Below are 22,217 nucleotides of genomic sequence, written 5' to 3' on the forward strand. Positions count from 1 at the left end.
GGGGACCGTGGGCGGGGGTGGGCAGTCTGGATGGCCCCTTCGTGAGGCCTCTCACGGGCAGGCCCTGCGCACACTGTGACTGACGGGGTCTCTAATGAACCTTAATTGTGGGCACGACGGGCCCAGGAGCCAGCAACAGATGTGGCGAAGGGGCTGCCACAAGCCGTTCGACTAATGAATGAGAAGTGTCCGGCCTGATGAGGGCCACTGACCCACAAAGAGAGGAGGGCGCGGTCGCCGCTCAGCCCTGTGCTGTCTCTGAAGCTCTGACGACTCCTTGCGAGCGCGAGGAAGCCCCCCACCTGCCGTCCCCCAACAGAAAGGCCGGGCAGTGTGGGGGCGCAGCCGCGGCCTGGATGTGGGGAACACGTGCACGTTACCACGGACAGCTGCGCGTCCGACAGCATCTCGGCTTAGAACTACGGAAGCCCGAATTGGACGCCCTCTCAACAAGGGAAGGTGAAAGCCACATTCTGTGAAGACTGCCCAGCATCCTGCTGGTGCTAACGACCACGACGGTATCTGCGTTCAGTCCACGTCTGCTGGTGACCTGCGCTGACAAGAGAAGGCTGCTCGGGGGAGCTGTGGGGCAGAGCAGGTGGGGAGGGGCGTCTGACCCTGCTGCTTGCTGATCTGCCGTAAGGCTCCGACCAGCTCAGCAAAGCTTCCAGTTTCTTCATTTGTAAAACGGGGCTCTCAACAGTCTGTTCCAACGCCACAGTTCAAAGGCATCAACCCTTTAGTGCTCAGCTTTCTTTTTTGTATTGGAGAAGACTCTTGAGAGTCCCTTGGACTGCAACGAGATGCAGCCAGTCCATTCTAAAGGATATAAGACCTGAATATTCATTGGAAGGACTGATGCTGAAGCTGAAACTGCAATGCTTTGGCCACCTGATGCGAACAACTGACTCATCTGAAAAGACCCTGATGCTGGTCTTTTGAAGGTGGGAGGAGAAGGGGACAGCAGAGGATGAGATGAGATGAGATGCTTGGATGGCATCACCAACTCAATGGACCTGAGTTTGAGTAAATTCTGGGAGTTGGTGATGGACAAGGAGGCTGGCGTGCTGTGGTTCATGGGGTCGCAAAGAGTCGGACAAGACTAAGCCACTGAACTGACTGAAAACGGGGCTAGAGAAGACTGGCTGTGTGGCCAACGGGAAAGGCATCCTGAGCCGCCTCTGGCATCTGACGGTTATCGACTAAAGCCAGAAGAGCGGCGTGGTGTTTATTTGCTTGCACTTGACCACATCACAATTACACCAGCCAGGGGGACCTCAGAACCTCACTCAGGCCCTCGAGGCCAGGCACTGCACTAGAGCTTTCCACTCGCCATCTCCAGCCATCTCCAGTTCTCAAGATCCGTGTCGTCAGACTGTCTCCTAGACGGGGAACTCAAAACTCTGAGGACACGCCGCTAAGCTGTGACGGAGACGAGAGCGGAGTGTGGCTGGGCCTTCAGAGTGCACAGCGCTCAACTGACTCACACCCCACTGCTCACACCAGGAGCTGCCCTAAAAACATCTAACCGAGAATTTTACAGAACCCTGACCTCCAAGTATATGCAAAAAAAGGATACTTTAACCTGGCAAACAGGGGTGTGGGTGGGGTGCAGAGGGAAGGGAACCACTAAATAACCTGTCTCTAAGAAAAGTGCAAAATAAACGGGCGCTGTTTCCAGCCCACCCCCTAAACGCCACTCCTTGGCTGATGATGCAGGCGTGGGGGGTGTGAACAGGCAGGAGTCAGTGAGAGGCTGAAAGAGCCCCCCAGTGCGAGCAGCAGCCTCAGGGAGGGCTCCGAGGGGCCTCCAGCCACACAGCAGAGGACCACTGCTGGCTGCCTGCCAAAGGCCCTCGGGGTGGGACTGGGGGGTCTCAGGCTGGAGAGTAGGTGCCCGGGGTCACATCGGCCGCAGGGACGAGGCAGAGAAAGGCCAGACAGGGGTTCAAGCCAGGGGCAAGAGACAAGCAGTCCTGATGAGCTGCGAGAGCGAAGGGAATGAAAGGGGGGAGAAAGCAGGATGCTGGAACACAAAGGGATCCTGAGGCTCAGCACTCACAGCCGGCCTGCCCCGGGGGTCAGATACTACTATAGGTAGGTTCCTGGGCGGCACCCCTGGAGCAAAGACCACAGGGTCAAATGACCGGGATCCTCCTTGGATGCTGAGATCAACCTTAAAACCCTCTCTGCCTTGTTGGACAACCCGACTACTGCTGAGGGTTCCCGTCCCCAGGCTTCCAGAGGACTCCGACAGTGACCAACCAGGGGCAGCTATGCGTCCCGGGAACTGGAGCCAGGAGGAGAACGGCTGCCAGAGCAGTGAGCAAGGGGCGCGGGAGAAACCCGACCATCCAGGGACCCCCGCCCCCGACCAGGGAGAAGCAAGCCTGCTCTCAGATTACCCCACCTCTGCAGAACGACAAACACTGTTACCAGTCATGAAACCACTCAGCCAGGGTCTGACCCTGGCCTACTCCACGGGCCTTGGAGGTGTGGGCAGCGGCGTTTCCCAGCTTTCTGTGCAGGGACCCCAACATGGGAGCCTGGGGAGGGTGGGGGCAGGGGCCACTGCACCTCCTCCCTTCCAGGCAAGACCAACCAAGGGTGCTGGCTCGGAACACCCCCGCACCCTGAAGGTCAAGGTCCGGACCGTCTCCACCTGTGAAAACAGCCAGGCAGGTTGCTTGGAACGTGAGTGCGCAGCCCCCAGGCAGGCGGAATGCGGAGGTCAGCAAGTGGGTCCAAGGGAGTCAGTGAAGGAAGTAAAAGCCTCAGTGATACTTCTCAAGCACCTGCCTTTCTTGCACATGTCAGCGCTTCATGGAGACTCCCAGGTCCTCACGACGGCCCCAGGAATGCAGGCTCTTACTGCCACCTAGGATCCTGGAAGCAGCTCTGGGGGGTGAAGGAAGCTGCCTGCGGTCTCAGAGCTGGAAGGCGGCCGAGGCGGGCCCCAGGTCTGGCCAGCCTGGCTCTGCCGGATGGCGGGCGGCCAGCGAATGTCCCTCGCCTCTCTCCAGAGCCACGCTTCGGGGCGGGGCAGGCTACAGATGCACAGAGCTGAGGGACGTCGGTGCCTCTTCTGCCGGCAGAGGGGGGCCCTGAAAGCAGTGGCATCAACTGAAGGGTGTCCACAGGGATGTTCTTTCAGTTCCGGGCAACGGAGCCCAGGTGCTCAGCCTGAGACCAGCCAGCTGCTGCTTCAGAGGGGGAGCCAGAGACCCCTGCGGGTCACAGGGCGAGCTGGCGGCCCCCGAAGGCACAGCGCAGGCCTCCGGATGGCCAACAGGGCTTGCCCCACGGCCGCCACGCTGTCTCCCTCCTACCGAACCAATTCAACGACAAGGAGAGCCATGAGGCTGCACCACATGCTTGTGAAAGCTTCACACATCACACGCAGGGCCGCTGCCCCAAAGGATCTAGAATCCAGGCCATCTCCCATACTGGAGAAGGGGATGGCAACCCACTCCAGTGTTCTTGCCTGGAGAATCCTATGGACAGAGGAGCCTGGCGGGCTACAGCCCACGGGGTCGCAGAGAGTGGGACATGACTGAGCGACTAAGTGTATGTTATGAACCTTTCCAGGAAACCCGTGTTCTCCACAGGGGGGTGCATGGACAGTAAGTTAGAGAAATGGTGGGCTAAAGGAGAACGGGCTTTTCCTTCTCCCACTGTAGGACTTCTCAGAACCTTATTTTTTTATTTTTTAAAGATATGAAAGAGAATGTTTCATTAAAAAATTTAATCACAATCTTGAGGAAAAAATGGATACATAATTGTTTTTGTTGTTCAGTTCCTAAGTGGTGTCCAACTCTTTGCAACCCCATGGACTGAAGCACGCCAGGCTCCTCTGTCCTTCAATATCTCCTGGAGTTTGCTCAGATTCATGTCCATTGAGTCAGTCACGCTATCTAACCATCTCATCCCCTGCCGCCCTCTTCTCCTCCCGTCCTCAGTCCTTCCCAGCATCAGGAAAGAATGCCTTTCCAATGCGTCAGCTCTTCGCATCAGGTGGTCAAAGCATTGGAGCTTCAGCTGCAGCATCATCTCAGAACCTTTAAACGTGGCGATGTGGAGACGCTTCCAGAAGGTAATTAAGAGTTTGCCATGTTTCTCCAGTGGCTTGTTGTGTTTGTTCCTCAGGAGACTCAACACCAAAGGGCGCTGAGCAACCCCACGGAAGCTGGGACGGGGAAGCCATGGCGCCCCGAGCAGAAGAGGGCTCGGTGACGCGGGGACCGTCTGGCCGGCCGGCTCGGCTCCTCTGTCTGCAGGTGAGGCCCGTTTCGGTGTCCGCACGTTCTCACTGCCGGGGGCGACAGGGTGCGGCACTGCAGGACCCCGGGCTGCCTGCGCTCACCGCCCGGGCGCCTCCGTCACCACCCGCCGACCTCGGACAGGCTGCCGCAGCCCTGCTGCCGCTTCCCCCAGGTGGGGACGGAGGACTGCAGCAACCTCAGAAGAGGCTTTCTGCAGAGCTAAGGAGATACATTCTCTGCCAGAAGCTACAAGCTATCTTTGAGCCTGTTCTCTGCCTTTTTACTTCACTTTGTTTGAACTTTAAAATTAAATTTGCACATTTCAAGCCGGTCACACTGGCATGAGCTTCCATGCCTGGTGAAGGCCTTCCCCCCCACTCCCAACATCAAGGATCACTGCTGTTTCCCCCCGGTCCTCTCATGTTCATTTAATATTTGTTCCTAGGTCCATCAGGAGGGCGTAGGACGCGCTGTGTAAGAGATGTTTAGCTTGTTGTCCTTCAAAACGATTAGCTGTTTCAGCAGTTTTATCAAACTATCAATTTGTTTCTCGCAGTGAAGCACGACTATTGCTCGTAACACACCCCAAGTCCCCACATCCCGGGGCCTGTGCTGAGCTCTGAACCGCCTCTGCTCTGGCCTTGCTGCCGGCCCGCGTGCACACGGCCCACCTGCATCGAGGGGCGCCCGCTCCGGGGGGGCCATGCGGTACCCCTGTCAGCAGTGGGATCTTGCCCTGCCGTCCCCTGGTGTCATTTACACTCGAAGCGCTTTATGCCAGTGTGGACGCTGACTTTGGTACCTTCGATTTAAAAGCAGTCACTTTACTGACCTGTCCCTTTAGTTCCTGCAGGGCAAGAATTTGCTTTTCCTAAAAATTTTAGATTTGTTTTAGTAACTGAAAGAACAGGATCATACTATTTGGGTTTGGGCAGCATGCCTTTTTAAGGAGCGCTCTGTCTACAATGCACACAATGCTGTGTGTGTATCTGTCTGTGTTGGGGTGGGGGGCGTTTCCTAAGAAGTGTCCACCTTGGTGCAGCTGTGTGTGTATCTGTGTGTGTGTGTGTGTATCTGTGTGTGTGTGTGTGTGTGTCTGTGTGTGTTCAGGTGGGGGCATCTCCTAAGAAGTGCTCACCTTAGCACAGCTGCGTGTGTGGGTCTATCTGTGTGTGTGTCTGTGTATCTGTGCTGAGGTAGGGGCGTCTAAGAAAGTGTGCACCTTAGCGCAGCTACGTGTGTGCTGTGATGAGGGCATCTCCTATAGAAGCGTCCACCTTGGTACAGTGGGCCCCGCAGCCAGCCCAGGCAGAATGGGGCAGCAGTTTCCTCGTGTCGTGTGTCTGTCTATGTGTGTGTGTGTCGTATGTGTGTGTGTGTGTGTGTACTGTGGACACAGCGGCCCCGCAGCCAGCCCAGGCAGAATAGGGCAGCAGTTTCCTCGTGTCGTTTGTCTATCTATGTGTGTGTGTGTCTGTGTGTGTGTGTGTGTACTGTGGACACAGCGGCCCCGCAGCCAGCCCAGGCAGAATAGGGCAGCAGTTTCCTTGCTCATCCAAGCCTGCAGGTCCTTTGCAGCAGAAGATAGATTCTGACGGTCTTTTTTTTTCCTGAGGTCCTTACAAGTTCCGTGGTGACTACCCACCCCCATCACAAGTATCTTTCACAGTTTCACTGAGGCAGACGATCTGGCCTTAGCAGGACATGTCACAAATGATCCTGTTTTCCTTGTTAAAGGCAGTAGTTCAATGGACAACACACTGGAATCAACAGCGGGGCCTGACTCTGCCGTCCCCGTGGCCACGGCTCAGGCCCGGGGCTCAGGGCGCTGGGACGCTCTCAGTTTCGTCTGTAAAAGGCGGTCCCCTCCCGCCTGCTTCACAGAGCGGCTGTGAAACGAAACGCGTAACGGGGGAGACGCATTAACAACGAGGCCCTTCCATCAGGGCTCCTGACACTTGATGGATCTCCACTGTGGCAATTTATTTTTCTCTGTCATCGCTGAAAAAGATCTTATGATGAACGAAAGAGGGGAGTCAAATTCTCAATCTGAGACCAAACCAAAAAAATTTCCATCTTGCACTTTATAATCTAACAAAAGCATACTACCGGGAGGCTGACACCAAAGCGGACAGGAGATTGCTAACTTTCAAGTCACTGAGCTCTGCAGAATTCCAAGCCCGTGGCCACAGCGGGAAACCTCCTCGACTGTTGCAGAGTGCTGAGGACCAGGGGACACATCCCTGGAGTCTGCCCCTGAGCTCAGCCCCTCTGCTCCCTACGAACACGCCCACAAGAAAGCACGGACCTCCTGCTCTTCTTCAACCGGTTTCAGGTTTGAAGGGTCTGGACTGCATGACCAGGAGGCAGTCCAGGCCACCCTGCCCTGGGTCAAATGAGGGTCTGTGAGTCTGCATGTAACAGAACTCATCAGAATTCCAAGCAACTTCCAGCCATATCTATGGGGGGATCAGAGGAGTGCCCCTAGAAAGCCCCCTTTCCTCTTTCTAAGCAGATCACGCCATTTCGTCCTTGCTTAGCAGCCTGCCATCCTGACATCAATCACCATCAGGTGGTGGGGTCCTCGACTCGGCAACAGGCTGGGGTCGTGAAAGGCCACCTCCACCCCCGTCTGGAGGGGCGCCTGGGTGGGGAACAGAGGGCCAATCTGGCACCCAGGGTCTGGGGTCTGCCTCCTCCCTCAGCCTTGCTTTCGTCACTACAGCTGCAGGCCATTCAAAGAGCGAAAAACACTCGCATGAAAAGGCTCACCACAACTTTCCAAGGAATGGAGTTCATTAAAATCCTGCTGGAGGCCCTTGGATGGAATGCTTTTTCTCCTTGTAAAACAGAACTGCAGCCCCAGTCGCCTGTAGCAGAGCTCACGGTAAGCTCAGAAACATCAGGCTGTGGAGGGGTCCCTGCGAGAGCACCAACTCTTCCGTTCTTTCCCCAGGGCCGGCTCCAGAGACAGCACCCGGCTGGGGAGAGAACTCTTCCTACAGACCCCATGACACGTGCGAGAGTGGAAGCCCAGGGCACCCACCTCCGACAGAAGCCCACCAGGAGCCTGGCCGGGCGCCAGTGGAGGCTGCCTCCTCCTCGCCTGCAAGCCTACAGAGCCCTGGCTCCAGGGTGCCAAGCCCCTCCCCCAGGCTCCTGGGGTACCCCGACTGCAGGGGAACCTACACGCGGTGGGGAGGCCCAGCCACAAGGCCCAGCTGAGCGTCTCCTTGCAGGGTGTCCTACTTCCCGGAGCACCAACTGGACTCAAAGAGTTTGGTGAAGAAAGCATTCTTTTTATGTTAAAACGTCTTGCATGTGGGCAAGTTATGAACTGGAATGCAATTAAAAAAAAAAGACAAAACAAAATTCTTTGCCAGAGGCGGCCACTTTTGGCTTTGCCCTCAAAACTCCAGAGGTATGTAAATATTTGCTCTCCTCAGGAATACTTTGTCGGGGAAACTTTGGGAAAAGAACCTAAGGAATGGTGAGAGGCAGGGGGAGAGGTGGCCCGAGCGAGGGAGAGGAGAGTGCGAAGCATCCTGAAGAGCCGGGACCGCTGTTACTCAGCAGCGAAGACAAACGACCGTGCCTGCTGGGGTTCGTGAGAGACAGGGAGCGAAGCTGGCGCGGCCATGCCGTCCTCCTCCCAGAAAACCTCCCTGAGTTCCTCATTAGGCGTCGGCGCCACGGAGCCAGGCCTTTCGGCTCGCACCCGCAGCACCCAGAATGGTGTCTGGCACCCAGGATGTCAGACGCTCACAGGAAGAACTGGGTTCCGCAACTCGGGACAGGCGTCCTCGGAGCTGATCAGCCAGTCAAGTCCAAAGGGGCGAGAAACTCCATCCAAAACCGTCCCTCCTTCGGATCCAGCTCCCGGGTCCCCGCGTGTTTCCTTCCCCGTGACAGAGGAGCGGAGGAGCTGCGCGGCGTCAGCTTCGCAGGGAGTGCTCGGGAAACGCTGACTGAACCCACTCCCTCTTCACCTACTAGGTCTAAGACCGCTTCAGAAAGAAGACGTGTTTAAATGCTGTCTTTGAAATAAAGGAGGAAAGCATGCTAGCGCAAGACTGTTTTAAACAGTGACTGTCATCACGGGGATCCCGGGCAGGCAGGAAACACAGGAGGCCTGGGCAGTCTTGGCCACAGATGGAGATCACGCCTGGCCTTAAGGGTTCCAGAGGTGGCTCAGCTTTATCTCCTGGGGACAGAACTGAGTTTGATGCTCTCACGACACGCAGCTATCACTGAGAAAACCATTTCCAGATTTCACGGGTTCAACTATTAAAGACTGAAAACTAACAAAGTGTAGCAGAGGTCGGATAGATAATCAATGATATTAATGACTGTTAAATAATAACAGCAGCCTCAATTTTAATCACAGGGGTGTGAGAGCTTGGCTCCAGGGTCCTGGCCAACACAAGCTGGAGGTCTCCACCTGCTCTCTGGCTCCAAGAGGTTCGCCCTGTGCACGCCAGCCTGCTAATCTGCCGAGCGGGATCTTCCTGCGGACCTTGTGTGCCTGCAGGTGGCCCGTTTCTGGGAGCTGCTCGAGCTGTAGGTACTGCTGAGGCTGCCCTTCTATTTCTGGAGGGCAGTTCTGGCTGCTAAAAAGAAATATGCTGAAATGAAAACCGATCAAGTTCTCAACTCCCTGGTCAGAGCACTGGGCCCTTGTACCTCTAACTCACAGACCGAGTGGGGATGGCTTGGGTGCTTTAACCCCTCCCTGGAGTAAATAAAGTCTGGGGACACCCAAGAGCTGGACCTTCGGGTGACGATAAGCAAAGAAGGGAGGAGGAATTAAAAAATGAAGCGACCGACATTTGCAAGCAAAGACGTTCCTGCTTGGTTAAACAGATTTAGGTCTATTTTTGGTTTGCTCTTAAAAAGGCAAAGGACGGCTAGCTTGCTGGGTGCCCATTTGCAGAAACAAACTCCTTCCTCAGCTCAGGGCTCAAAATACACCGCAGTGGAGAGGTCTCGGCTCTTGCTGCCAGTGTGGAGTAAAGCCACAGAAGGTCAAAGTTGAGGAAGCCGAGGGAGCATCTTAACGGCATGTGATTCTCGGCCCACATGGACCTGCGGGTATTTCTGAAACAGCTTAACCATGGCTTTCGGCTGGCTTCACTCGAGCACAATGGGATTAATATGTAATAAAATGATGCCCTGGCCATCTGCAAAGGAAGGTCATTTCCCACCAATCAGAGCACGCATCATAATCCCAGGCAGCAAAAGCTCTGACGGTGGAAAGAAAAAAGCAAACCAACCTGGCACGATAAATCGGGCTGCCTTGGCCCAAAGCTGCCAGGCACCCTCCACATGTCTCTTGAATGCTGCTTGGGAATCAGGCCGCCGGTGGACCGGATGGATTCCGATACTTCCCTGGCTCCGACATCTAAGTGAGGCCATTCCCTCCATGGGCAGTGCTGGCAAATCCCAACATTCAGCCTTAAGAGCTGGAGGCTTTTCTTGAGAACAGCACCACCTCCCCATCATTACTGGCCGCAGGTGAACCGGAGAGGAAGGGCTGTGAAGAGTGCCGGGCCGGGCCGGGCCGGGCTGGGCCAACAGCGGCTCTGAGAATGTCTGCCTGATCCCAGATTACAGGTGACAAAGGCCTGGATGCACAGCTTCTAGACGGGCTCAAGACAGGGCGAGTCTCCTCAAATTACTGCTTTGAGGAGAAACTGCAAGTGAACTTCAGGGCCATAGTGCTGCACCCAGCACAGACTGACTAATAAGAATGAAGGAATTCTGCTAGTCCAGTTAGAAAAAAAAAAAAAAAAAAACACAAAACAACACAGACAGGCCTGTCCCGCCCGGGAAAACGGAAGGAAAACAGCAGTGACGAAAGGTGAACATCCAAGGAAGCGACTTCCAGGACCTACAAAACCTGCCCAAACGTCGAATCCATCACAGTGCACAGCAGGGGCCTCGGCTGCATTTCTGAAGCACGTCAATAGGGTTTTAACGAGGCATGCCTCATCAGACCCTAATTCAGTGCACGGTCAGGCTCCATTTCCATTTCGACACTCATCATACTTCAAACTAAAAAAGGAGCGAAGGACTTCCTTGGAGGTCCAGTGCTCGAGCCTTTACCTTCCACTCCAGGAGGTGGGGGGCGGGTTCGACTCCTGGTCTGGGAGCTAGGATCCCACATGCCTTGAAGCCAAAAGACCGAAGCACAAAACAGAAGCAGTGTTGTAACAAATAGGTAAAGACTTAAAAAATGGTGAAATTGTTTTTTTTTAAATAAAAGGCTGGCCCCACACAGCTGAGCGAGGGGACAGAGGCGCCTCCCCAGTGCCCAGTGCAGCAGTGGACCAGAGCGAGCTGGGTAGCCCAAGTGGCCAGCCCATAGGGAACAGCCTTCAGGTCTCTGGCTGTTTTTAGTTACGCGGACTTTAAATGATTTTCCTTAATACAGTCTATGTTTTAAATGTTGTAGATCAGTAATTATTTAACATTTCCCCAGTACAGGTAAGACACACAGATGAGGAAGAAGCACCACGTTAAATCTGTGGCTCTGATACGAAGCAAAGGCACCCAGCACCACCCTGCTTCTTCCTCCGAGTTTAAGTCATTCAACAAAGGAGAAGCGGTCCCGCGTACATTAGAGGGGTGTTGTGAAAATCAGCGCATGCGTGCGTCAGCAGTGTCTGACTCTTTTGAGACCCACAGATTGTAGTCTTCCAGGCTCCTCTGTCCGTGGAATTTTCCAGGCAAGAATACTGGACTGGGTTGCCATTTTCCTCCTCCAGGGTGTCTTCCTGACGAAGGAATCGAACCTGCATGCGCAGGGTCTCCTGCGTTGTAGGTGAATTCTTTACCTGCTAAGCTACCAGGGAACCCACGTATAATGTGAATGCAGACATAAAGAGGCCAACGAGACATCTCACGACTCTACTTAAAAGCTTAGTTATGAACCAGGTATTACGATATACAGTTACGAGTTCAAAAACAGTTGGAATACACTCAAATCGCTTGCTCAGATGACGAAAGCTTACAATCTGTAAGGTTTGGCTGAGGGATCATTCCCAGTGATTTGAATTTTAAAACTGCCCCTTTTCTCTTTGGAAAATTAGATGAAATAACACAACCAGTATCCAGCTCAGTCCTGGGGATGTGGATGTGCTCACCAAACGTTAGCCGCTGGCCCCCTGCCTCCGTCCCCTCTCCAGTCACATTCCACAGAAAACGCTGCAGGTGGGAGAACAGTGCCCCCTGACCATGCCCTCTGGGTGCCGCTTCCTCCCCGTGGCCCAGCAGGGACCTCACAGTGCGGGACCTCACCTGGGCCTCAGCGCCCTCCTGCAAGCTAACGCCCAGGCGGGGAGTCACCTGGCCAAGGTGAAGGGTGGCGCGTGACTCACTCTTTCATTCACCATCAACGCTGCGATTTCCTTGCTGAGCCCAGGGAGAACTGGTCTATGCCACCCAGGAACCCACTGACCAGGTTTCCACCAAAGCGGCTACACACTCATCTCTGTGACAGGGACGGGGGCGTCAGTGCGACAGGACACAGCTGGAGGAAAACACTTCAGTTGCCATAAGAACAAAACAGCCTGCGAAACACCACCAAGACTCTACTGAGAAAACAATCTGCTCATCATTTCTGACTTCTATGTTTGGTCTGTTTCTAAAACACAGTAATAACTACATTGGCAAGCTGAATCGACACGCAGCCGGGCATGCCGTGACGCTCAGCGGAGGAGCAGCAGTGTGGCCTCTGGGCTGACCAGCTGAGGGGCCCGGTCCTACCCGTGGCTTCTGCCCACCCCCGGTCACAGCTGGCCAGTTAGACCTCTCCAAGGAAAACAGGCCACGCAGCACGGCCCAGGCTGCCTCGTGTGCTGCGACCCGACGGGACTGCTGAGAGTTAACTGAGGCCACGCCAGAGAAAGCGCTCGGGACAACGCACTGCCCACGAGACAGGACATGGGGCGATGGTGATGATGCCACGTCAAATCCAAGCCCCTCCGATGACTTCCAAGGACACCTCCTACCCATCCAACTTCATGTTTCTCCACTTCCCAACAAAGACTGTTTCTCTGACTCACATTTCACACGCCCTTCCAATGTCTGAGCCAATGTTTAAAAATTAGCATCTTTCACATAGAACTTCCCAATGTACGGCACTCCCAGAGAAATCTGAAAACAAGCCCCAGAGAATCAGAGCTCACGGGGCAAGAAGCAAAGGGCGCGCTGGCCAGACCTCGTCTGTACATGAAGGCCACTCTGACCAGGTGCCAGGTGTGGGACCCCCGATGCCGAGCACATGGTGGGTTTGCGTGCATCGCAATTCAGGCTTCTGTTCTTTCACACTCATCTGAAATGACTCACTGCCGGGCCAGGAGCTGCCACCGTTTCTAGCCACCTTTGCCCCATTTCCATCACAAGCACCTGGAATGGGCTTCATCACAGCTCTCTTCCTGGAGAACGCTTCTCCTCCTTCCTTCCTGAATTATTACACAGAAGAGGTAGCAAGCTCACAGCTCCACCCAGCAGCTTGCCTCTGTCCACACAGCTGCCTTTCTCTTGGGGTCTATGTCTCTATAAGCTGACAAACAGCTCCACAATGGACCTTGCGGACTGCTGGCAAGAGTTTTATCTGTGAATGGCCTGAGTCTCCTGCAATAATGTTCTTCCCCAGTAAAACTGTTCTGAATGCATACAACGGAGCTAAATATATCACTACAGCGTATGAACAAGTTTTAAAGCTACTATCTTTAAAAGACATCTAACTGATGAGCAACAGCTGGCAACTGATCATCCCTCTGAGAAGCTGGGGGACACTGACAAGAACAGAGGCTGGTCGGGGTGGGCTCAGGTTGCCGCCCGGGGCCAGAACCCGCCGGCCAAGTGATCCAGTAACTCAGCTGGCTCCTGATCTCATTTGACTTCTTTCATGATTTCTCATAGTATAGGCTTTTTTGAATACTTTGAACATTTTCAAATAACATAATGGTGCCAGTGAATCTCTGGCATCATTTTGAGACCAGTCATTCCATGAATGTATAAATACATGAATAAACAAATACTTTTTTTAAAAGATACACATATTTAATTACCTTGAAATCGCATTACAAAATCATTTTGTGATTATCTCAGTTAACTATATACATATAATATTTTAAAAATAGTTCTACTAATCAAAGAAGAAATCTAAATAGAATTGCATTCCACTCCAATCAATACTGTCAGAAAATTCCAAAAGTTCCCACAGTGAAGTCATTTTTGATGATCTGGTGTTGAAATTGCACTGTTTCTTATGCTGAAGAGTAACAGATTTTTCTTTTTTTTTTTTTCAGAGTTTTCAATACAGAAAGTATTTGTCTAAAAATGTTCCCCTCTGTATCATTTGTTCGCATACAAATAAGTGTTTTAAAAACAGACGTGATGAGCTCTTTAAAAGCCCAGTTTTGTGCTGTGTCCTTTTGAGCTAGAAGTGAAGTCCCTGGAGCACTCGGGAGGCTAGCCTTCCGTCCTGCTTCAGCTGGAGAAATGTCCACAGCGGCAGAGAGCCGAGCACAGCCTGCAGCCGGGTCCTCCCGGGTGTGTGTGGCCTCTGCTTACCCGGGCCTAACAGTAAACGTCTAGAAAGCGGAAACAAGGCATCTGGGGGAAGGGGGCAAGTAGTACTGACTTCAGAGTGCCTATCTTTGGCTTTATGAAAACAGCCGGCACAGAAAGAATGACAGTCAGAGGAAACTCATCTCCTCTCCGGAGGAGCCTCTTAAGCCAGCGGTGGCATCTAGCTGGAGAGGAGGTGTCTTGTGTGATTTGAACTCTGCGTCAAACAAGGTATATAAAGGCCGAGTATGGCCTCAGCCCCAAATGAAACCGTACAAACAAGGTACGTACCAGGTCGATCAGATCACTGAGGTTTTTCTCGATTTGCTGTGGAGGCAGGCGCCTCATCAAGTCCAAGGCACAGTCCAGCTGCTGATCACTCTGCCAAGAGACAAACAGGAGTGTCTGAGTCATTCTGCCGATAGAAACACCAAACCCTCTTTTTCAAAGGCGCTCTGACAGCTGCAGCTTGCCCAGGTATGCTGAGAGCAGACAGGCCCGCAGAGAGCCCTCTGCCACGGCTCCTGGGGGGAGACCGGCCGGGCCCTCTGGCATGGCAGCGTCTGTCTCAAGTGGAGGATTCGAAAGATAGTTATGTTTGCGGAAGGGGGCTGAGGAGTTCAGAAAGCTGCCCTGCTCAACACACGTGTCAAAGTATCACGCACTTTCCTTCTCCACCGCGACAGACCGGCGGGTGCATGACTCCCAGCTGGTTCTGCAGTGAGAAGGCTCAGGAGCAGGCCACGCTTTGTTCTCTGCTGTAACTCGGCCATGACAGTCAGGACACGTCACCAGGAGAGGTTCCCCAACGAGCTCCAAGCCAAGGACAAAAAAAGGGCAAAGAACAAGATGTGCGCCAATGCTTAAGGGCTGCAGTCATTCATCCGAGGCCGGGCCTACCTTCCCAGGTGCCAGGCCCTTGCAAAACAGACCAAGACTGGAAACAGTTCCAGCCAAGAGCTCCCTCCCGCTGGCCAGGTGGACAAGGGCATAAACTGGGGTCGGCGCTCCACAGGGCCAGGACAAAGACTGCCCTCGCTCTCACACTCCTCTCTTTATTTAATATTCACACTGCACGGTTTCCCTGAAGGCCCACTGGTAAAGAACCCACCTGCCAACGTAGGAGACACAGGTTCGATCCCTGATCGGGGAAGATCCCGCATGCCTCAGAGCAACTAAGCCCGGGAGCCGCAACTACTGAGCCCACGAGTCGCAATTATGAAGCCCTTGTGCTGAGAGCCTGAGCTCCGCAGCAGAGAGGCCACTGCGATGAGAAGCCCACGCAGCACAGCTAGAGCGCAGCCCGCTCAGCAGTGAAGACCCAGCACGGGCAAAAGAGATCAACTGGAACACTTACGCTGTGATACACACGGAGATACACACACCGCACCGGGCACTGCAGATGAGCAATAAACCACGGAGGGGGCGAGGGAGGAACTGCATGCGGCGTGAGGCCGGGAGAGTGCAGAGTGTTAGTTCAGTGCGCAGTGGGCTCTAACGCAGAAGGAAGCCAGGTGAGACAGGCGGGCCTGGGAAGAGGTGAAGACCACCGCATGCGATGCTAGCAAGTGCAAGTGAGGCAGGTGGGGCCCCCAACACCACCCACCAGAGGCACCGTCTGATTTGCAACCTTCATCTGCTCTGCTCAGACCCATTTCAGGATTTCTGAAAGCCCTAAATCAACAAGCTCCAGAATCTTTATAAACTATACGAGGTAATCCCGGAAATGCTACATTTGACAGTAATAAAATATAAACTCTGAATCCGACCACCTGCACTTCCATGTACATCAACCACAAACAGGCTGCGGGACAAAGACCGCTTTATATACACCCAGAGACATAACGCATGTGCTCACTGAAGGCAGGTAATCGATACAGTATATACAGCAGGCTGTAAAAAAGAAAACAAAAACCTGTCCCCTGGCTCAAGATGGTTATCAACGAGAATTTATTCTGAGACACAACAAACAGGCTATACTCTGCAGAGACATACATACACTGCAGAAACCTTACTGCACTTGTTTGGCTTAGTGAAACTTCCCGGCGACCAGGTATTCCCCACGTGTCCCAGGCCTTCTATGCCAGCCAAGGCCACGGGACATGGGTCTGGCCCACCGACATGGAAGACATTTTAGTACCTCTAGGGTCAAGAACACACACATGAACTAATTTGACGCTGCTGACTTATATTCGGTGCTCTGTTCTGCCTTTCATTAACTTAGGACCTTGGGCAAATTTCTTAACCTCCAGGGACATCTATTCATTCTGTGAAGGGGAATAAAGGACACTACACTTAAAATGAAGCCAGGCGGCCAGAAGGGGGCGCTTTCAAGCACCAACACACACCACCAATTACTCCAACAGAAGAGAGGACCCTGCATTCCAGGAGGAGGAAGGATTTCTCACTGTCCAGCAGCAAGCCCAGCCCGCGGGAAGACATCACCCCCCGAGCCCCCAAACCCTCCCCTTCCCCCAGGGGCCATTCCTTCCAAGCGCCGCTTCTCAACGTCCTCCTTCTTCTCTGCAAAGCAAGGCTCCTCCCCCTTGTTTGCTACACTTCGCTATTTTTTTCCTGAACTGTACTTCTTCGCAATTCCCAAATAAGTCCGTTCTGCTGGTAAAATAACCAGCTATTTTATTTTTAAAGGTTGATAATCCATAAAATGAGGATACTATCTACATCACAGAGTTGTCAGGATGATTTAGAGAATACTTGTGAAATGCATAATACACACCAGTGTATGTTTGACTGGGAGTGTTTCTGTGTTATGTGCACAAATACATATTTCAATTTTCTAAAATATTCTAAAATATAAATATTTTATAACATGTGCCCCACTCAGGCCAACCCAGAAGTCTCTTCTATCACTCTCAACAGAAGCTAGCTGTTCAAAACTCTGTAAATAGCTCTGTATTCCCTTGGCCATGCAAGAAGAGAAAACCCTGAATGAATCAAGTCAAGCTAGTTAAAAAGTATAAACTAATGGGCCAAAGACCTTAACAGATGGTAAATAGAAAAGATGCTCAACATCACACGTCACCAGAGAAATACAAAGTAAAATGAGATACTATTACACATCCATTAGAATGGATGAAATCCAGAATTCTGTTAACACCAAAAGCTGAAAAGAACGTGGCACCACAGTTAACTCTGATTCGTTGCCGGAGGATACGCACAATGGGGCAGCCACTTCCAAAGACAGCTCAGCAGTCTCTTACAAAACTCCACACACTCTTAGCACACAGCCCAGCAGTCACGCTGGAGAGGACGGTTCTCACGGAAGCCTGCCCTCAACCGTCTATGGCAGCTTTGTTCACAACTGCCAAAACCTGGAAGCAGCCACGACAGCTTCAGAGGTGAGTGGATAAAGAAACTGCGGTAACACATACAGACAACGGGATGCTATGACACCATGAAAGGACATGCAGGAGACAAATTGTGCGCACCCACTAAGCAGAAGAAGCTAACCTGAAAAGGCTACCTGCCATGTGAATCCAGCTACGACCTTGTGGAAAAGACAAAACTACAGAGACAATAAAAAAAAATTAGTGGTTGCCAGGGGCTGGGAGAGAGGGATGAGAACAGCAGAGCAGAGGAATTTCAGGGCAGTGAAACTATATTATATACTATATATAATGCTATATATACTACTATATATAATGGTGATAATGGCAGGCATGTGTCACTCGGGGCCTCCCTGCTGGCTCAGTGGTAAAGAATCTGCCTACAAGGCAGGAGATGTGAGTTCGATCCCTGGGTCAGGAAGATCCCCTGGAGAAGGAAGTGGCAACCCACGCCAGTATTCTTGCCTGGGAGATCCCATGGACAGAGGAGCCTGGAGGGCTACAGTTTATGGGGGTTGCAAAGAGTTGGACACGACTCAGTGAAAACACACAGACAGACACACACACACACACACACACACACACGGGCTGACCCGCTGCCTGCTTGGTGGTGATGTGTGCAGGCATCAGGGGGATATGGCATTTCAAATCTGTCCAAACCCACAGGATGCACAACCGCCAAGAGCGAGCCTGAAGGAAAGCATGGACTGAGCGCTGATGATGCAGGGCAGGTGCGGCAGCTCCGGCCCTCGCGGGGCTGCCGACGGCGCAGAGGCCCGGGCGCAGGGGAAGTCCCTGCAGCTTCTGCTCGCCTGTGCTCTGCGCCTAAAACCGCCCTTTAAAGCAATGAGCTGGCGTTTCTCAACTGGGATTGACTCTGCCCTCCCCGCAGCCCCCGGGAGACAAGGGGAACGCATGGAGACATTTGCAGTTGTCATCACTATGCATGAGGGGACCTAACAGGAAAGGGCCCAGGACGCTTCTGAACATCCTGCGGTACACAGGAGAGACCCCGACGACCTGGCCCAACAGGTTAGCAAAGCCAAGCTGAAGAAACCGCGGCTTCAAAGAATTGTTTTGGGGAATTACAAACTCCCAGACTCTAGTTAAAGTGAAGAATCCGGAAAACTGCACACGCACAGAACATTTTACATACAATTCTAACTCACAGACTGCCCATAACCCTACAACGTCTGGTCTTTGGAAATAGTCTCAACTAGATTTTAACAATAATCCTGAGAACCAGGGAAAGTTTTCAGATATAAGTCAAGCTACACTGAATTTTTAATTCAGACATAACGGGAAGTTCAGAAGGGATTAACTAGAAGCTGAGTATCTAGAAAAAGGAACAACGTAACTTGACCAGAAAAGGTCAACATGAAAAGACACTGTTTTCATGCTTCCAAGGAGCCTGTTCACATGCCCCCAACCACAATGTGCTGACCACAGCCCTCACCCCTCAAGGTGAAGCATGAAGGCTTTCCTTCTGGACAGTTTCTCTGACTGTATTGAGTTTGAAAGCATTAAACTATTGCTGCAAAATGATCTAACTTGTATTTTGCATTAATTCTAACAATCTCAATAGGAAATACTCACTACAAATTTCTAAGGCTAAGGATGTCTGTCCTTAAATTAGTAAATGACTAAAAAGCTTCCCATAAAGCCAAGCAACATGGGAAAACTTAATGACAGCTTGCAAAAAAATTTTAAATTACAGTTAACTGGAGCCCTTTGCTTGGGAGTCATCCCAAATCCTTAGAGGTCCAAACAGGAAATAGCACAAGTGGATGAAGAAAACACGGCTAGTCCACAGCTACAAGCAGCAAGAGTGGCCCCAGAAACAGAATGAGCGCGGGGCTGGGGAAGAAAGTCCCAGAGCACTACAGAGGGTGCAGCCACTTTCATAAAGCTCCAAGCCCAGCATTACTGAACTCCCCATCATTTACACACACACACTTTAAACTAACACAGCAAGGCTTTCTTTCTCATTTGCCAAGACAAGGGAACGATAAATACAAAATTCGGAAGAGGGAAAAGCCACGAGAGAAAAATAAAACTTGACATCCATTGAGTCCTGCATGAAATAATGGATTCAAGGATATTCATAATATCAAGACGCTTAGACTTACATATATGTCAGTATGGTCCTTTACAGCTATCACGGATCTAAGTATTTCTGAGCTGATGTGTGAACCGTCTAAGCCTGGGGTCCAGGTTCAGACTTTCGCATGTGGCTGTCCAATTTCCCCAAATCCATTCAGTGAAGAGACTACTCCCATTGTATATTTATTCTTGACTCCTCTATGCAAAGTGAATTGACCATATATGTATGCGTTGATGAGTTCTCTTTTTTATTGTCACTGTTTCACTTCACTCAATATTTTTTAAAGGTAACAAAAAAAAAAGAGCAACCAAGGACAGGCCCTGGGATTAAGGAGCTCGGAGTCTAAAGCCTGGGGAGGGGAGGAAGGAAGGTGTTCTTGCATGGAACCTACCCCACCCCGCGTCAACCCTGCTCTGACTCCAGAGCCAGGACAGGGCGCTGAGCGCCTCGCCTTTGCCCAGGGCACCGAGGGACGTGTCTCGGAGCGATCCTTCACAACCACCACCTGGGTAACCACAGCAGCTTGGCAGGAAGCAGGTAGGGAGCGCTGCAACCCCTTTTGGATCTTCCCTCAGAGCAGGGAGCTCAAGGCCTCTTGGGGCTTTGCCTCCAGCCCTTAGTGTGAGGTCAGGAGCGCTCTTAGCCGCATGGCCTGGGATCTGGGCAGAGGATTCTAAGATTCCTTCTATGGCTGCGCACCGTCCCCAGGCTAAGAGCAGATGTGCCCGCTGCACCCGCCCTGCCCTTCAACAGCCCCTGCAGGCCCGCAACTAGGCTTCAGCTCCACAACCGAGCCTCGAGTGCCCTGAACCAGGCGCAGGCAATGAAACCTAGTCCCGACCCTCGAGGAACCAGCCAGAGAGGAGCAGAGGATCACGAGGCGAGTGTGAGGTCCACGACGAGGGGACACAGGAGCTGCAGAGACGAGGCAGCTCACAGTACCCTGAGTGCACATGTGTACTTCGTTGTGAATCAATCCTTTTCCTAGGCTTTCCAGGCTATTTATTTTGTCCACTGTCACCCCGTGACCAAGGGTTCTCCATGAGACAGTTCCTTCGAAATCCTATCTGGTCCTAGACACACTTCCCTTTCATCAAAGGAGCTTTCCCAGCTCCCCCTTCCACTGGTGGCATTTTCCAGGCTGAAAGGTAAAAAGGACAAGAATGACCATTTCACATCACTCTCTGGAATTCTTTACCCGTTCAATTAGCTGTGTGATAATTTGAGTGTTTCCGAGGTGACAAGCACTACTCTGACACTCCCCGGTGGACAAGGTCCCTGTCTCCAGGAGCTTACGGTGCAGCCAAAATCCACACAGACGACGGCGGCATGCAGAGGGGACAGCCACCCCGCTTCACGCTGGTGAGGCTCGAGGCGGCGGTTTAGATCCGTGGCTGTGTTTTTTCAGAATCAACAGCGAGAGCATGTTTTCACTCTCTGCCAGTTTCTCACACGACTTGAAGAAACACATGAACAGCTTCAAATCACCTTATGACAAGTAAAACAACTGTGAATACAGACTAGAACAGTTTTTCAGGACAGCAAGTCAAATAAAACACTACAGCTGAAGAGATCTTCTGTGGGATTTTCAGGCCCCGGGTGGTGCCGCCTAGCATTTGCACACAGTGGAACCTGGCCGGCTGCAGGAACTCCAAGGGCAAAGACTAATTCAGAAATCATCGGCAACAACAGAAACTCCACCTCCCAGTGGGGGTGCAGAGAGCGGGACGCGTCCTAACCAGGGATAAGCTCAAAGCTTAATGCAGTAAACGCCTCTATCCACAAGAACAAGAAACCCTGGAGTAAACATGCATATGAGCGGTGCCGGGAACCACCAAAGACTCCTCAGAAAGCGGGGAGGGTGTCCATGACCGGTCATCACTGGCTGAGCAAGGGTGCCCCGGGCCAACGCGGAGACCACGGGTGCAGCAAGCCGGAGGAGAGGCAGGGAGGGGGTGTGGCTCGGCCCGGAGGAGCGAGGGGTCAGAGCAAGGCCGGCTTCGGCCCGAACCCCAGAGGGCAGCGATTTTCTCAGCAGGCTCCAGGGAGCAGACGGAACCTCAGTGCTCCCAGGAGCTTTGCGTTTGTCGACTTCATAAGTGCAGCTTCTGTGCCAGTCTGCTCGGCCTTTAATACTACAAAACCTGCTCCTCCAGGAGGGATGAGGAGCCCCCGAAGATTTCTCCACAGAGGACTGAGAGGAATACTGTCGTGTCTTAGAGAATGAAGCAGACGCGAGTTTCCAAAAGCCCACCTGAACAAGCTCTCCCAGCCCTCGCCCCTCTTACAGTGTGACTCGGCATTCCTCCTGCCCCCACCCCATGGAATGGGGTTTGCTGACTCCTATGATCAGCGAGGCTGACCTCGGTCATTTCTGAGCCATTAAAGATCATTCATCCTCCTCGTTGCCTGCTCAACACTCAGGCCGGCAGCCACGCTTTGAGGAGGAGCCGCCCGGCACAAGATGAAGATCCTCCACCTGGAGAGACCCGCAGGGGAGGGGAGGGCCCCGGGCAGCCCCCCAGGGCTCCAGCCAGAACCGCCCTGCCGAGGCCCCTGGAACCAATGGAGATGTGTGACTGCTGCTCTTTGCAGTCACCAGGTTCTGGAGTGGTTCTGTGAGACGGCAGCAGTAACTGAGGCAGGAGGCGGCCCGTGCTGCCTGCGGGGACGCAATGTGACCAGGGGTGGGGCTGGGGGCTGGAGAGGACAGGACGGCCACATTAAGAGGCAGGACAGACAGGTCAGGAAACCTACTAGAAACGAGGGTCTGAGATGCCTGAGCTTTCCAGCAGGGCCCCTCTGCCCCCGCACCCGATGATGCCGCAGCCTCACCAGTGTGTGTGACTGTGCGCCCTTTTAAAACAGCGTCTGTAATTCCAAGGACACGCAGGAACTTCAAACTGCTCTGCTCTCTGAGCAGAA

At 52.8% G+C, this 22,217-nt stretch overlaps 1 protein-coding gene across 3 annotated transcripts in view; it reads right to left on the reverse strand.

Annotated features, from left to right (window-relative positions):
• The window catches only part of CAPZB (capping actin protein of muscle Z-line subunit beta), a 139,223-nt gene that overhangs the window by 58,622 nt on the left and 58,384 nt on the right, over nucleotides 1–22,217 (reverse strand). For all 3 annotated transcript variants that reach the window (XM_020899226.2, XM_020899227.2, XM_020899225.2), the window contains exon 2: nucleotides 14,133–14,222. In XM_020899226.2, the coding sequence (XP_020754885.1) occupies nucleotides 14,133–14,222 (90 nt within the window). The remainder of the gene's footprint in view (nucleotides 1–14,132; nucleotides 14,223–22,217) is intronic.

Source organism: Odocoileus virginianus, chromosome 30 (assembly GCF_023699985.2).
Source record: "Odocoileus virginianus isolate 20LAN1187 ecotype Illinois chromosome 30, Ovbor_1.2, whole genome shotgun sequence".
Classification (NCBI taxonomy): Eukaryota; Metazoa; Chordata; class Mammalia; order Artiodactyla; family Cervidae; genus Odocoileus; species Odocoileus virginianus.